The sequence below is a fragment of the Malus domestica genome, chromosome 13, assembly GCF_042453785.1.
Source record: "Malus domestica chromosome 13, GDT2T_hap1".
NCBI lineage: Eukaryota > Viridiplantae > Streptophyta > Magnoliopsida > Rosales > Rosaceae > Malus > Malus domestica.
The window spans coordinates 31,058,134-31,076,337 of NC_091673.1; the positions used below are offsets into that span (position 1 = coordinate 31,058,134).

General features: G+C 38.4%; 1 protein-coding gene and 1 long non-coding RNA gene across 2 annotated transcripts; both read left to right on the forward strand.

The window, feature by feature from the left end:
• The first annotated feature begins 405 nt into the window (after nt 1–405).
• Nucleotides 406–3,957, forward strand: LOC139190934 (uncharacterized). The gene is made up of 2 exons (XM_070811424.1): nt 406–504; nt 3,523–3,957. The coding sequence occupies exons 1-2, from the start codon at nt 406–408 to the stop codon at nt 3,955–3,957; spliced, it is 534 nt and encodes a 177-aa protein (XP_070667525.1).
• Nucleotides 3,958–5,929: 1,972 nt separating this feature from the next.
• On the forward strand, nt 5,930–7,053 carry LOC103417521 (uncharacterized). Its single transcript, XR_526554.4, has 3 exons — nt 5,930–6,230; nt 6,322–6,431; nt 6,539–7,053. It is a non-coding gene; the product is annotated as an uncharacterized lncRNA (long non-coding RNA).
• The last annotated feature ends 11,151 nt before the right edge of the window (nt 7,054–18,204 follow it).

Sequence of the window (18,204 nt, forward strand, 5' to 3'; positions counted from 1 at the left end):
AAGCCCGTTCACCTATTGGTTAAATCATTAAAAATGCGGTGCATCGTTCATTAGTCATTAGTTTACTGATTACCAACTAAACTATAGTTAGTCATGTGCCCCACTGAGAGGTTTTGCCAAAACTTGCTAACGTTTGGCTGTCATGAATTGTCTAGATGGCATTGAACCATAAAGAAGCCTCTATAAACTGAAACTTTGACCCATTCGAAAGACTTGATGAAGATGAAACTATTGAATCTTTTTGTGAGTTCTAATTGTTAAAGATATATTAAGTTTGAAAGTGATAGAATTTTGCTGATGTTATTTCTCTCTCTTTCTTAGGTAGGAAGCTAACCAAATTCCCAACGTGAAGATAGCCAAGGTTGATAGAATAGAAGCAAATTTAACAAGGATCAGAGTGCTTATATGCCCAAGATTCCTGAGATTGCTAAGTGTCCAGACGAATTGATGTCCCTGAAACAGTGGGAGGATGCATCTCTTGCTGAGTTTACAGAGCTAAGGCTGGTATGTTCCCCTCCTGATTTTTCTTCGTTCACTTCCCGTACGAGAACTATTACACAGAAACTGATTAAAAGTTGGGCAGCTCTCTTATCTCTGCTTTCCCTTATTCTTGAATCTAACAGTTGCAATCCTTTCTCATGGAAATCTTATTCCGCCTTCTGTACCTTCTTTGTTATAAGTTGATAAATATCTTTGAAAATTTCTCCCTTTTGCTGGCACATGATGTTTCTAGTTTCGTTATAGACTCAACCTGGGGCCAAAATCGTTATGAGTGTGCAGGGTAGGGAATACATTTTAGTGACGCCTGCTTTTAGGACAAATTTTATTTTAGTCACATGTTTCTTCTTTGGAAGAATGTGTTTAGGGTAAATGCATCATAAAGCTGGAAGGAAGGTGAACATTTTGCAATTCTTTTATCTTTTTCAATAGTCGTTTTCAAAGCCAAGAACCGTGCTTTCTTAAAGTTATTTATATTGAAAAAAGATTTGAAAACGTTTGATAAACTAGGGATCTTAACGCGGAAAGGTAATGCCTTTGCTTAAATGAGAGTTGACTTCATTTTCTGACTTCTAGTTTTATCTTAATCTCAGGCTTTGTCTCATTTTGAGGGCTCTTGACACACCCCGACCTAGAAAGGTCGAAGCATGCTAGCCGTCACCGTGAGGTGACGTAACCATAAGGGTGAGTGATGCACAAAGTGAATAAAATTAAAACTAATTAGAACTAAACAGTGAAAGAGTGCGCAATTCGTGGGTTGAACCCACTACAATTATTTAGAGCATAATAGACAGTGAGACTACGAAAGAGTAGTCAAAGGAACCAAAGTACACTTATTACATAATAGTAATAAGTTCGTACGTCTAAACAGAAGGAAATGTCAGAACTGCCGTGATTCCTTGAGTGCCACAGAGAGTATAGCTATCTAGGTCCTGGAGGGGCGAAAAACAAAGTTGAGTGGGTTAGCAAAACAATGCTTATAAGAAAACCTTTATCTTTGAATATACTAATCCCTCGCCGTAAAACAAGTATAGTTTCCTCAAAACATACTACGTAAGTATGAGATCCAATATATCAGCCATATAATCAGAAATATGCCAAGTAAATGATGTATCATATGCCACAGTAGTAATGATGTGATAATCAAGTATAACTAAGTGCTCATCCATCTAAGCTGACACACAAGTTCGAACAGATGGTTTCTGACACGAATAGGATTGGGTGTAATCAATATGCTCTAGTACTACAATCACGTGAAGACTGGTGCAAAAGCACATCACATACAAGTTGGATCGCCTAATGCAATCTACCCAACAAGACTGGCACCTAAACTTGGATCCAAGGTGAGCGAACGGTGCGGATGTGAATATACACGTGAAGGACTGGCCCTGGCCCTAGAGCGAGTACTAACACCGGGTGCAGCAAGATGAGCATGTACACAAGTATGTATGAATGCCATGACAGTAATATCACAACCATATAGCAGCATTTATCACAATTTATAACACAATAATGATACTAGGCAAGTTAGGCGTAAAAGTGGAGTAAATACGCATTTATGGAAACTATATATATATATAGGTATAAACAACTGCCCACTCACAAGTATGTCGCTGGGCCGTAGCCCCCAAGCCTAGCCTAGCCTCGAAAGTCCTCGAAATAAGTTTCCCTTATATGTGAAATAACTAAATAACATTAATTAAAGCACATAACGGAAACCTAAATAAAACCCCCATACTTTGCTCAAACCTAGGGTATAAATATATGAAATCGATCTACTCGACGACACGAACACACACGTGTCAACCACACGCCGGTCGGAGGCCGGACGTGCCCCCACGCGCCACCTAAAGGTCTGTCCACGCACGCCCACGCGCCCCCGCGAGTACACTGTACTCGCCTTCTTCGCGAAAATCTGCAGTTTTGCAAATTTTTTGCCCAACTTCCAGAACCCATAATGAGCTCGATTGTCAACCAAATTCACTTCTACAAAGCCAAATTAAAGCTAGGAATGTGATCTACCAATCCCAATTTACAGAAAGTTCGAATATGGTCTGAGTTAAACGGAAATTTGGCTTGAAAGTGGCCAAACGACCACGGTTACAAATTTTTCAGAAACTGAAATTTTCTTCCTAACTTCCAGAGTTGATTTCTAAATCGTAGCCATTTTGAAGTTAGGAATGTAAAGAACAAGTTTGTACCTAGAAAAAGTCCAGTTGTGGTCGAGGTTGACCAGAAAATGTTTTGAAAGTGACCAAATGGCCACGGTTCTTGAGGGAAAAATGGCAGGTTCTCCTTCTTCTTGAGTTTTTGGGTAAAACCACACGTTCAAAACACAAACAAAGGATCAATAACAACCCGTAGAAGTGAAATGAAGGTTCTAAGGGTTTCTCAAGGCTTACCTAAGCCATGCATGGCCTGAAAATCGATATGTCCAACTCGCCGAGTCGACCTTCTGAGTTGGTGAGTCAAAACTCGTCCACACCAGATTTCAAGGACATGGTTGTGATCTTGGAACTGAGATGAGTATGATGATGTAGTTTGTTTGTTCAATCTACCAGCTTTGGAGCTCGCTCATGGAGTTGCAGAGGAAGAGAGAGTTCACGAGAGAGAGAGAAAGAAGAGAGAGAGGTTTTCAAATTTTCTTTGCTTTTTCTGATAGAGGGGGACAGAACATACATAAAAGATGGGATAGGTGAGACTGAATGATGAAGGAAGGGTGCACGGGTAGGATTTAAAAAGGAATCCAAGGATAGGTTTTTAAATTTCCTACAGTAAAAAGGAAATTGAAATCTATCCGAAGTAGATATTTTACACTTTAAAATTTATGAATACTCGTACTAGCGTGTACAATTTAAATGTGATAGTGAGAAATAAAAAGGAAAGCGATAAGAATAAGTCCACGTTACTTGCCGATAAGGGCATAATCGTCAATACACATACTCGGGGAGAAATTACATAGGAAAATTAGGGACGGGTTGTCACAGTTCTAATGCAAGCACGTCTTATGGAAAATTTGAAAAGTTTGCTAATGTAGAATCCAAGGAAGTTGACTTCCACTGGCCTCATGGCTGTTCCATCGTTGGGAGCTCCATAGATCAGCCATCCCCGTCAACTAATATAGGTAGTAATGCCTCACTGCCTGCTGAGAACTTAAGTCCCAAGCCTTATGCGAGTCAAAGTTCCAGCCCTTTGTTGCCGGTGATCTTAAAAAAGGACTCTGTAGCTCTAAGTGTTGATGTTGAGAAACGCATAAAAGTGGTAGAGGACATGATCACTCTGTCAAGGAATGATTGCCTGTGGCTATTTGCATTATGTGCAGCAGTTGATAATCCACTAGATGCTGATACCAGCCCTTCTCTTCGAAGTCTGCTAAGGAAGAGTGCTGCCTTGCGAGCTGCAAAGTCTGTACTTGATGATGAGGTAGTAATAATGTATTCTAGCCACGATTTCAGGTAAGCAGTTAGAAAACTGAAGCTTTGTATAATTTATTGGATTTCTCCTTGAAGAAAGGTTCAGATTTCACTTTGTTACTTTCCTCAACCTTTTTCAATCAATCATTTTATTTATTTTCTGTTGAATAACTTAAAATACACAGAGAATGTGCATATACACATATAGTATGCCCATGCTATGAAAAAGACATCAAAATTGGCACACGTGATAAAAGAATTAGTTATCATGTATATTCCCTTAAAAAGACTCGACAACTAGCTAGCATGCACACACACAACTGGCTAGCATGCACAATTTTCAAAAAAGACTTCACAACTAGCGATCATGCAGATAAACAACTGGCTAACTTCCACTCACACAAGCATCTACTTTGCGTAAGTTTTCATTTCATATAGGAGACATTTAAGGGAAGGGATCTCTATTTTTTTTTATAAAGATGGGGATTAGTTGTGAAGCCCCCACCACATCGAACTTTAACAATTTGAGCTATCTATTTTTCAAGTTGAAACTCATAGATCATCCTAACAAAATATTAGCCAAATCGGAAATATTTGAGGCATCTAATTGAGTTCAAAGAAACTGATGAACACTTTGTTCTAAGAAAAACATTTAAATTTCATCATGATAATTGAATAGGCAAATAATTTCGGATTGAATTGAATTTTTGTAAGGATGATCTATGAATCGAGACTTACAAAATAGACGATTTGGATCGTTGAAGTTCAATGTGGAGTGAGTCCCACAACTAATCTCCATTGTTTGAATAAAATGGGGATCCCTTTTCTTAAAGGGCATGTATGTGTGTGTGTATATTGGGGTGTGCTATCCACACACTCCATTTTACCTTATACACACCCTCTTAATCTGTGACCTTCGGATCGACTTAATTCAAGAAGATCAAAGGAAACATATACATGCCCTTTAAATTGCGAGCATGGAGAAGTGTTTCAAAATCTTTACCAACCTCACAAACTTCTCAAATACATTTTCACTCAAATTGGGCTAAATTTTAGGCAGCAGCGATGGAAGAAACAAATCTATGCCTACGATTGCACCATCATGTAGTATCTTGGTTGTGCATTAGGAATATGCATTCAATCTAGTTATTTTGTACCTTAAATTTGATGGATTTGTTTTGGCCCTCAAATTCTTGAGTGTTCTTTTAGTCTTCTCGACATGGTTTCTCACTATATTCGAGAAGACATGTTGACACATGATCTCCTTATTTTCATACTTATTCTTTGAGGAAGATCTAGTATGATGTAAAATTTTGAGGATGAAATTTCTATAAGGAGGGTACATTGTGACATCCTGTCCGAATTTAATATTATTTTATTCCCTAACCTTGGAAAATTACGATAATGCCCCTGAAAAACTAATTGAAAATCCTACATGGACATTTGAGTCCTTATCACTCTTTATCCCTTGCACTTCTTTCTAGGTAACACGTTTTCTTATGAACATGTGAGCGTGAAGGAGGTGTAAATCGAACAATTTATGCACATTTCTCAATGAGGAGCAAAATGGTAATTTTTCCTTCTTGGGAATCCATTACTTGTTTATCGAGACAATAGTGAGTTGTTGGTATTGCGGGTTGCAGATTGTACTATCAATGGCTTATTCGTTGGGTTCGTTAAGCAAGTGGGCAAGTAGACCCATTTTCGTAAGTATTTTATTAATTAGGTCTCGTGCCTAATTAGTTATTGTTTGGGCTTGTCCCAAAGACACACACACAATACTCTCGGAGCACTTGACGATATGAATGCATAGGCGTAAAACGAAATCAGAGTTACAACGAAGATTTTACGAAGCACAGAACGCCTAGGGTAATTGAGTAATTTCACATTGCAGGAGATATTTTTTTTTATCTTTTATGGCTTTGGGTTGTGTGCCAACTGGGGCCCACACGCCACTCCACCTCTCCCTCTTATCTCTACCGTGTCTCAACTTATCGAGCCTTCTCTCCTTTGTTGCCACCTCAATCCTCTATTCCTCTTTTCACTTTCTTATTCCTCTCTCATAAACTCTCCCTATTTAACTTTCTCTTTATCAAACTCTCTTCTTATCTGCAAACCGAGACCATCACTACCACCAACTCGCCACTCCGACGAGAATCACCACCACAAACCCAAAACATCACCTCGTCTCTTGGCCGTGAAACCAGAAACAAGCACGGACTCACGAACTCAAACCCAGACACGAAGCCTTGTGCGGCACAATAGCCACTACCACTGTTCACTGTCTCCTCTAGCGAAATCTATGTTTTTCCGACTAAAGTGAGGATTGGGAACCCTCAATTTCTCTCCCTTTTGTTGTTATGACTTAACTTCTGAGTATAAGTGTATGTCTTCATGATTGTTGGTACAGTGACAACTCACGGGAAGCTTTTCCATAGATTCTGGCAAAAGAATTGTGGCTTTCAAGCCACATCAAATCATTTTTTCAGCCGTCTCCAACAACTATTGGCCCTCGAACTAGTATAAATTGATTCTCTACATTCCTAACTCCACTTTGGCTTTTAAATCATGGATTTTGTATATACGAAAGGGTTAAATGCATTAAATTATATTGTTTTGTTTTGTAGGCATTGTCCTCCGGAGTTACATGAACAAGAGGTGGAAAACGAGCTTTTTAGGTGTCTAAGTAATTCCAGTGATGTACGGGGCTAATTAACTGCGCCAAGGTATATGCATTACTATAAGAAGATTAAACCACAACAGTTTTGGAACTCAAATGGACATAGGAATGCTATTCAATGGATTTTAGGAGAGAACTTAATTTCTAGCTTTTATTACTTTCATTTATTTTTCGTTTCTTTAATAAGGACATAAAGTCCATTAAGATTATGATTTTAGTGGGGTTTAGTTAGGATTTTCTTGCCCTTTCCGTGGGTTTTATAAGGAGATTCACTATCCTTGTTTGATAGAGAAAGCCACCAATAGCCACCAAAACATATCATATTGGCAGAGGTTGCGGCACAAGAAGGAAGAGTTTTTTTTTCCTTTGCTAGGGCAATGATGTAGTCTGATCATGAATACTTAATTGTCTTGTGGCATTGTTATTATCAATTTTATATTCCATATTGAGTATCTTTTGCTATTCGTAATGCGCTTGATTTTTATTTACATGCTTAATCACCATCTAAGTTTTAGTTAAGTTAACTTGATTCAAGTTAGAGTAGATGGCATACTTAACTTGAGTTTAGCTTCTTGCAATTGATACCATAAACACCTATTTGTAGATGCCATGCAATTAGGGTTTGTGTGATTTTCCAATGATTTCCATAGAGCTTAATGGGTTCTTACTTGTTTAAATTCATCTAGATACTATAGAAGGTTAACATGTAAGGATACTTTTGGTGCAACCAAATGCCATGGCTACTGAATAATTTAGAAAAAATCGATCATCAATATTGGAGAACTACTTGAGCATAACATATTAAGGGAGTTAAGTAGAACTGGTTATAGTGAATTCAGATGCCCTATGCTTTATTTTCTCATGTTTCAATTTATAATTTATATGCATTTTATTTCAGTTTAATTCAAAATATCACATCTTTTCCATTAAAGTTTCTCCACTATAATTTGTTTCATTTTAGTTGGTAAGAATTTTTAGAATCAATTTGATCTCTGTGGGACAATATCCAAACTTATATGTTGTACGACAATTAAGATTTTGAAGCATTTTTATACGAACTTTGAAAATATACAAAATGTCAATTTTAATTGTGAAATTGTTAAAAATTCTTCATTTTTGAAACCAACTAAATTGAAACATACTGTTACAATTTTATTGAAATTCTTTCAAATATTCTAAAATCATTACAACGATTTTGTTACAATTTATTGGAGTCATTTCGTATGTATCATGTACCATACCCCTGTCTTTTTTTTTTTTAACAAACGATATTATCTACACAAAGAGGGAGAGGGTGGGTTTAGCTTCACAATGGGCCAGCAATAATGCGGTTGAAGTTCACTTTTGGCGAGAATCAAACCTAAGACCTCTCACTTCCAAGTGAGAAGGAATACTACCAGACCATAATACTTAGCGGCTATCCCGTACCCTTATTTAATTTCAATCAACTGCCATGACAACCGCCGCAAATTCCACCCAAAAAAGAACCCCTAAGTTTCCACTTTGCCATCATGCAATAGTGCAAGTGCAATACTAGGTTGTGAACCCCCACAGCCCACCAAAGGGTGAAGCACATTTTTTTTTTCCTATCAAATAAAACACACTGCTTGTGCAGTGTGCTGGGGGGCCATGGCTACCACCGGTTTCATAATAGCGTAACTTGTAAGAAGAACTGTATGGCATTTGCTTTCTCCTATCCTCTTCTGTTGACAAGCAGCAAGCTCTCTTGCCACAAGAACCCTATCTCCTTTCCTCTCACTCCTCGCTTAAGTTCTTCAGTGGTAGGTTCCAACAGCACCAAGGGATAATATTAACATAGAAAAGGAAAATTGCAGAGGAAAAGATAAAGTTGTTTTTCATTCATCTCTTCAAAAGGGAACAATGGGATTGTATACCCATATCAGCCACTGCAGACAAAAGGGTTAGGTAACACTGGTGCTGAGTCACCAAATTTCTACTACTCCACTACTAGATAAAGGAATTAAACAAATGAAATAGGTTGAGGTCTGGTAGGATCCTAACAGGGCATGCTTCTGAGAACAACCATGTCCTCAGGCAACAAGGTCGGGGAAACGGCTCAAGATTGAGTCAGCATCTTCCCAAGTGGCGTCATGTTCCAGCAGACCTTGCCATTTGATTAACCAGCGAGTGACGACTTTGTTAACCTGTTTGAACATGTTGTGCTCCAGGATCAATTTTGGGAACCACATAAAAGAGCCATCCATAGAGACAAGGGGAAGCGTTGTTGAGGCAACTGTATATGCACCGAGTTTAGGCTTGAGCAGGGACATGTGAAAGGTTGGATGAATGCGGGACTGAGGGGGGAGGTCCAAGGTGTAGACAACCTATCCGACTAGGGCTAACACCTGGAAGGGTCCGTAATAGCGAGGAGCCAGAGGAAGACCCAAGCACCAACATTAAAAGTCTGCTTCGACAGATGTTTGTTTGCTTGTTGACTCATCCGATGTTGTGACATCAACCAGGTGGACCAAAGAGGAACCTGAAAGGTAGGATGACACTATCGGTGAAGAGTAACCATAGATTCCCTGGAAGGGCGTCATCTTGATCGTTGATTGAAAGGTAGTATTATACCACCTTTTTGCCCACGAAAGCCATCGAATCCAAGTACTCGATTTGTCCATGACAAAGCTTCTTAGATAGTGCTCCAATGTTCGGTTGAGGGCGATAAGATGCTGATGCGTAAAATAAGTTAACACACAAAATTAAACCCTCTTTTTATCAATTGTAGTAAAGTATGTAAGTAGGGATCGTTCTAGGCCGGGGATTAGGAGGGATTGCTAAATCACTTGGAAACTGACTTGAAAACGTAAAAACAAAGTTTAAAACACTAACTAGACTCAAAGAATGCAAAACTATACTTTAAAACACTAAAACAAACCAAAAGACTCAAAACAGCCCCTAAACACTCAAAACTACCTTAAAAACACAATCTGGGCAATTTTGGGACTCTCACACAAACTTGGACAAATTTTGGTTTTCTAATGAACTAAAACACTTAAAAACATAATCTAAGACAAGTTCTAATTAATATGACTCAAAGAAATAAGATGGGGTTGATTTTCGACGAAAATAATTAAATTAAGACAAGAACAAAGTAAACAAATTCTTAGACAAATTTAAGTGAATCAAAACAGATTGTAAAATGAATTTGAATGAAACTTATGGATGGAAGGCTAGCTAGGAGGTTCTTCTCCACACATGTCACACTTGCATACAAAACGATTTCCAGTTGCTTTTTGATAAACTATGAATACTCAACGCCCCAAATTAACCGTGAATTGCACTAATTAACCCTCAGTTTTTCCACAAGTTATTAGGTTGGATGATCGCATACGACAACCCAAAACATTCCCTACAAGTTCCCTACATGAATTGCATAATAGAGATACAAGCAAGAATCATTAAGTTCTATGAAAAACATAAGCATTGACGAGGCACTCGTTACTATGATTTGCATGAAACTTATGCCAAGAATTTACTTAACGTGATTGTGACTAGCAACCTTCACTACTTGTGAATATAAGTTCATAACGATTAGGTGAAACTCCCTTATATTCTAGCATCAAATTCATGCATGAAAATTAAGCGTGCACTCTCAACCAACATACACAAATCAGTTTTTATATGAACGGATAAGTAAATTGAATTCACAACTTATGAATCGCAACTGGATGTAATCAAATCATATTGCAAGTATGAACATAGTTTCGAATCACCCCCTAACTAAGAGGGGTTTAGTTCCTCATACTCACAAAGCAAAGATACATAAAATTAGACATTAAAATCAAAGGAAAGAAAACACCTAAAATGCTCCAACTTGGTAGCAAGTGCATCCAAAATTCCTCCTTTCCCTTGCTTGCGGCAGATTGGGTTATGGACAGATTTTGGGTAGTTTTATGATGTAGAATGGATGGGGAATGGTATGGAAGGGTTTAGGGTGAGTGTGGAGGAGTGTTTGATGGTTGGAGGGTGGTGGAGAACTAGGCAAAGAGGGTGGAAGAAGGTGGAGTGGCTGTTATGTTTTCTAGGCACTAGAATGGTGTTTTTGGGGTGTTTTGCTTCCTAGGGTGTGTATGGACGAATTTTTGTGATAAAATGATGAATATGGGGGATTGTCCTTTGGCCAAGGGGTGTAAACATGTATTTATAGGCCCCCAAAAACCTTAGAAAATCAGGTTAGGTTAAGGATGAAATGCATGGCAATTTATGTGTGTGGTGTGCAATGGTCTAAGGGTGAAAATGAAGTAATGATGCAAAGTGTGAAGGGTAAAATGGAGTGGTGTTGTAGCTAGGGAGCATGAATGATTGTGTACATTGCATAGAGATGGAAAGGGAGGTGAAATGTGTCAACAAATGGGTCAAAGGTGCAACAACATGTGTTGCACATGGCATTGGATTCCAAATGTGAATGATGGAGCATCAATTGGTGCATGTAATGGATGTAAATGTTGTCTAAAATCTAATGAGTGAAGGGAACAAGAGGTATCAAGCAATTGAGTGTAATAATTAAATGAATTGAAGCATGAAATTAGAAATTATGTAGGGGACAAGAGTGATCAAGCATGGCATGGAATCCAAAGGGAATTCTATGTGGTTTGCATGGCAAGGAATGCAAGTTGGGGTAACAGATTTTTGGGCTGTTTTCTTCATCTTTTGGACCATAATTCTTCATATTCTTGGCCTCTTTAGTTCTCAAATTCGTCCATCCACTTGGCCCATGCATTTGCTATCCATTCCAAGCCCGAAACATGCTCCAAAGGCCTCCAAAATGCATCTTCTTGCATACTTTGTACTTAAAATCTGAAAACACACGAAAATGACTTTAAACATTAAAATAACTAAGGAAACACGACATAAATGCACAAGAACAAGCCAACTAAGTCGCATAAATATGCTCCTATCAGATGCTCCGGTTGTTCAACCACGGCAGGTAGAGGTGGAATGGGGTCATCGGGTTCCAGGACAGGATCTGGGCCTTTTTCATCCACCAATAACATGAGGAAATGGGACTGCCTGTATCTGTGGTTCGGGCGATATTGTTTGTCATAGTTGAAATAGAGGCTTTGCTCACGACAGACGCGCATTTCAGATTGGGTGAGTTGTAGTATTGGCTTAGTTGGTGGGGGGTTAGGTGTGGTGGAAGGAGGTTGAGATATAATTGGTGGGGTAGATGGGTTAGGTAGGGAGGGGGAGTATGGTTTACAGATGTAGAGTGATGAACATGGAATCCTGGAACAAGCCACCAGTTGACGCCCTTGTTTGCGCTCGTAGATTCGTGCAAGTTTAATGGCCCGTGCGAAGGAGGACAGTCCCTAAGTGACCACATCATCATGTAACTCGTCCTTGAAACCCCCTAAGAATGCATCCAAGAGTTAAGCATTTGTCCAATCCGGGGTGCCGCACGAGAGGCGGATGAACTGGCCCACATACGCCTCCATTATGGTGGTTTGGGTGATGTGTGAACGGGCTATGTTGAAATTCAAGGAGTCAGCAGGTCCAAAGCGCTGAAGTAGTTAGGTTGTGAAGGTGGCCCAAGATGAGAAAGGGAATCTTATCTTAAACTAACGGAGCCAGTGGGCCACGTCTCCACCAAGATGGAGGCCGGCCACTATCACGCGGTGATGTTCAGCGATCTCATGGTAGTCCAAGAATTCCTCAGCCATTGCAATCCAGTTGTAAGGATCTTCCCAAAAAATAATGAAGGGGTTCGATTTTCAATGTTTTAGGGCTAGAGAAGGTCGGGGAAGGAGGTTGGTAGAGGTTGGTGCAATAAGGTTCTTGGGTCAAGGGAGAAGGGTTTGGGCCGTTAAAGGTAGGGGGAAGATAGTGGGAGGTGAAATGACGGGTCAGCAAGTGGGTGAGGGTTGAAAGTGGTGGGGTAGAGAGACCTTGTGTGGGTGGAGGGACGAGAGTGTAGATGGCAGAAAAGGGGGTGAAGCCTAGAGAAATGGGAATGGATCCGATTGGAATTTGGGAGTTGGGTTGTCGATGGTTTTTAAGAGAGCGAACTTCCTCTAGGATCGTCTGTTAACTTGGTGTTGACGGATCCGATGGACAGAGAGATTAGCGAGGGAATGCTGAAGACCGGTGACATGATGTTAGAGGTCGTCATAGATGACGTTCATCAGCGACATGGACTCTTGAAATTCCTGAAGCTGAATGAACATTTGGTGTTGCTAAAACTCCCGGTCCAACTCGTCATCGACGCCTTGTTTTTACCCATGGATGCACACCTAGGCTATAGATACCAAATGGTAGGTTCCAGCAGCACCAAGGGATAATATTAATAGAGAAAAGGAAAATTACAGAGGAAAAGATAAAGTTGTTTTTCATTCATCTCCTCAGAAGGGAATCACAATGGGATTGTATACCCACATCAGTCACTACAGACAAAAGATCAGGTAACACAGGTGCTGAGTCACCACATTTCTACTACACTACTAGACAAAGGAATTACACTATGGAAATGGGCTAAGGTCTGGTAGGATCCTAACATTCAGGTACTGTGAACAAATCCCTTTTTCGGGTACTTTATTATTAAGCATAAATCACGTTTCTTTCCCTCTTCATTGTCTAATTTCTTGTAATTTTTTACTACCCATTGGTTGAATTGAGGATTTATTTGGTTGAATTGTGGATAGGATAAGTTGAAGTGGCAGAGCAGAAAAAGGTGGATAAGTTGAATATGTGATGGGTTTAATGATTTATTTTTTCATTTATTACATGTATTAAACTAGACTTTGTTGCAAACTTGTTGTTACCTAGCATTCATGTCATGTTTTCCATGTTCATGTCATTTTTGTGGCATACTCGATATTTTAACGGGTCGTGTTGTGTAACACCCATTAAAATAAACAGGTAATATGACTCGACTCGAAATCGATAAGTTAATATTAACGGGTAATATGGCCCGACCTGTTACCCTTTAAAGAAAATATATTTTAAATCAATAAATAATCAAATGAAAAACATAATACTAATTAAATTTGTATCTATATACCACATTTTCCCATAAATATTATATCATAACATGAAAACACATTTGTCTTACAAGTGTTATACACCCCAACATAAGGGCCAAATGAAAGAACAATAGTACATTACTACAAAATAGTTTTTAATTAATGTAGAAGTGTGAAAATTAAAAAATAAAATAAAATACAAACACTCGCAATGACAATGACAAGCACTACAACTTCTGTGAAGAAGTCAACACTGAAATTCGCCATTGTAATCCCAAAAACCATAGATTTAAATTTAATTGTTGATTGTCGTTTATGTTTATGCTTCATTCTTCTCACCGAATTTCAGTTTTTGAAATTTACTTTATGAAAACATCATCTTTTAGCGAATGCAGAATGATGAACGATTTGGGTCGTTGATATCACGTTAAGACTTTTATGGTTAGTAAAAATATTGTTTGGTGTTTATAAAGTCTTTGGAAACAGTATAACATTGACTCATATATTTAGTAAACTGTAAACATCGGAACGTGATATCAACGATCTGAATCGTTCATTTTTCTACATCGAGTAAAATATCATGTTTTCAAAACACAAAATTGGAAGAACTAAATCTGGTGTGAAGAGTAGAATGTAAATGAAAATCAACGATTAAATATAAATCTAGGATTTAGGGATTATGGTGTTGGATTTCTGAGTTGAGCCTTCACGAAAGTTGTGAAGCCTTACATATTTTACACTTCTGCATTAATTATTATGAAATTTTACTAATTTTTCCCTCAAACAAAAAAATAATCATAAGGGTTTGGAGGGTTTTAAAAATCTAAGATGTAACCATTGTATGATCTTACAGGATGCAATCGCGATTGTTTATATATTCTTTCACATTTTACAACTTGTACATTAATTATTATGAATTTTTATTTATTTTGCACCCCCTAAATGTAACAACCCATTTCTAATTTTACGATTTTATTAATTTTAAATGAGTGAATTGACGAATATGCCACTAGTGGCGAGATTGTTGATTTTCGTTGACCATCTTTTTTACAATGAAGATTTTACGGAACTACGAATCCAAAAAATACTTTTGTAAAAATAACTATTTTATATTTTATATATTTCTCTTAATTATTATATAATATTATATTATTATTTTAATATTTTTATGGTAGGATATTTTGATTTTTTATAATTTTTTTTGGCCCATGGCGTCTACACCCACACCAAATTCTCCTCTCCTCTCTTGCCACGTGTCAATCATCCCCAAAACATTTGGATCCCTCTCTCTCTTCTCCCTTACCTCTCCTGAGTCCCTCCTCTGCAACATCAAATGCAACACCACTGCCACCACACACCTTCTTCTCCGGTGAGCTTCGTAAAACCACCATATGGGTTTCTCTCTCTCTCTCTCCCTCTCTCTCTCTCTCTTTCATTCTCTCTGTCTCTCCCTCAGCTCTCTCACTCTCTCACTTGTCTCTCTCTCTACAAGTGCTGAGATACCGACTACCACCACCCGTCATATTCCCCTGCGAGTCTTCATCTCACCATCATCACATTATTTTTTTAGGCCCTAAAATGAGGACAAAAACACGTAGGGAACCAAACTCAAGGACTCTCGACCTGGGTAAGAACTCAGAGATTTTTCAGACGAATCTCCACCATTCATGACCATGGTAAGCCTCACGATGTTTTAAACCCGTGTCCTTTTTATCCTCATAATTATTACTGATAGTGTTGATGTGTTTTGGATGATGGAATTACATGAAGACGGAAGGGGAAAGTTCCCCAATTTTTCGAAAGAACAATCGGCGCCTTCGAGCCATTTTCCGACCAGCTCCGGCCACAACTTAGTCCCATTTAGGTATATTTCGAATCCTTGCCTTCCTAGCTTCAGTTTGGCTTTTAAATCTTTGATTTTGGTTGAGTTTTGAAACTGTTATGGCGATTTGAACTTTCCCGTCCAATGTTTTCCAAAATATGGCCTTCTTCTTCATTGGGTTTTGGGGGTGCAACCTGTGAGCCCAATCGGATTCAACCCGACCCAATAAAAAACAAAAAGAGAGAAAAGCCCAAATTTGGAACAGGCCCAAATCCATTCAGATTTTAGAAGGAATATTCCCTTGAAATATTCCGTTAACTTCCCAGTTAACTTTAACAGAATATTTCATCTGAGGATGGAATATTCCTTTAAAGTTAACAGTTGACTTTTTCGAAATTTTCTAAAAACCCTCCTAGGCTAATTTCGATGTCTCGAGTCCATTCTTGACATCCATTTAGTGAAATTATGAAGTTTTAACAAAGTTGACCGCCGAGACGATTTGGTTGACTTTTTAGGGTTTATAGTTGACTTTTTACAAAAATTGTCTGAGACCCTTCTTAGTGTATTTCAATGCCTTGATTCTAAATCTGCACTTTATTTTCCTAGATTTAATCGTTTTAATGGAGTTTTACTAATGGGTCTCAAATTATGCTTAGGTGTGATTACTATCGAAGACTCTGGTTTTCCTAGCTTGAATGGATGTTACATCGCAAGTAACTGTGAGTGGGTCTTTTCTTTTATATAGTATGTATGTATGTATGTATGTATGTGTGTGTGTGTGTATATATATATATATTTGTTTAGTTTTCATATATACATCTAATGACGAATTTTCTCTGTGATGCCATAATTAAATTAACGTTTATAAGAAATGTCATAATGATGAGAAGTAGGAAATCATTAGATCCTATGGGATACACAAGTCAGCATACAATAAGGGGATGCCTTAATTATATTTGCGGTCATGAATAGTATTTTATTGACTACAATTATTCAATTACTGCTGCATGGTCATATTTATGTTAATTGCTCATCGTCCATGCTACACTGGTGTTTGTACTCACCCGAGCTAGGGCCAAGCTTCATATGTATGTTCACATCCCACTATACACTCACTTTGGATCCATTGTAGGTGCTAGTCCTGTCCTAGATTACTATAGGCAATTAGGACTCGTATATGATGCATATAGTGCCAGTCTTCACTTGATTGTTGTACTAGAGCATAAATCATTATTACACCCAGTCTTGTTCATGTCAGAATACCTCTGCATGAACTTGTGTGTCAGCATATGTCGATGAACACTCAATATGATATGTTTGTACATGCGTGATTATGTGATTACTAGATATTAGGTGTTTATTTATGAAATATTGTGACGTATTGAATCCATGAGATATTGCAAACAACGGTAAGTATTTTCATACCGGTAAGTATTTTCATACTATATGTAGTATGTATATTTTAGAAACTGTACTTGTTTTACAGTGAGGGGTTATTATGTTTTCGAAAAGGTTTTTACAAAGCTTTATTTTTAGGCCCACTCACCTTTGGTTTTCGCCCCTCTAGGTTTTAGTAGCGGATCTTTTATGTCGACGAGGACCCTTGGTAAATGTTGGTATAAGAGATCACTTCGAATGGCATATTTTTAACTCAAATTTTATTGTACTTTACTTATGCTCTAGCATCATATGTGAAATGAGTTAATTCCCGCTCACATGCGCACTTGCATTTATACACTTTTAGGTTTAAATTCACCCACATTTTCCACATCACTACACTTTATGGCTTCGTCACCCTCCTGTTGTACGCCAGCACAACTCGATTTCAGGTAGACATTTTGTCTCGGGGTGTGTCACCCTAAACATTAATCATGAGATTTTTTTGGGTGTTAAAAGTTCACAAATGATGATGTACTCATCGTCAAAGCATTGAGGATGCGATCACAAGCATTTGCATTTTTTTTTTTCACATTTTTCACACTTATAAATCAATTATTATAAATTTTTTAATGTGCTTCGGTATTTTAAATTGCTTTGTATATTTTTAATGTGCTTCGGTCATTCGATTCATGTACTTGTGAGCACTAGAATTTGAGACATAATGAGGTTGATTTTGGTTTATCTAATTTTCGCAACAAGTTTTTGGTGGCGTTGTTGGGGATCGAATTTGATTCCATTACTTACCTAATTGGATTGTTACTGTCACATCCCAGGCTCGACTCATATTGTCCGCTTTGGGCCCCGACCACATCCTTATGGTTTTGTTTCTGGGATCTCATACGAGAACTTCCCAGTTGGTCACCCATCATGGGATTGCTCTCGCGCGAACTCGCTTAACTTCGAAGTTCCGATGGAACTCGAAACCAGTGAGCTCCCATAAGGCCTCGTGCTAGGTAGAGATAGGAATATACATATAAGGCTTACATCATCCATTCCCCTAGGCGATGTGGGATGTTACAATCCACACCCATTAGGGGCCCGACGTCCTCGTCGGCACACTTCCGGCCAGGGATAGGCTGTGATACCAAATTAACACACCCCGACTCGGAATGTCCACTAGGACTCTGAATCGAGCTGTGCTAGCCGACACCTGGAAGGTGACGAACCCATAAAGTGCAGTTATATGGTAAATGTGAGTAATTTAAACCTAAAAGTGCCTAAATACTAGAGTTCGCTGGTGAGCAGGTATGCACCCTCTTCACACGTGTCGTCATAGCATAAGTAAAGTATAGTAGTGTGTGTAAAGATCATACCCTCAGAGGTAGTCACCTATACTGAGATTCTTCAAGAATCCTCGTTGATACGAAC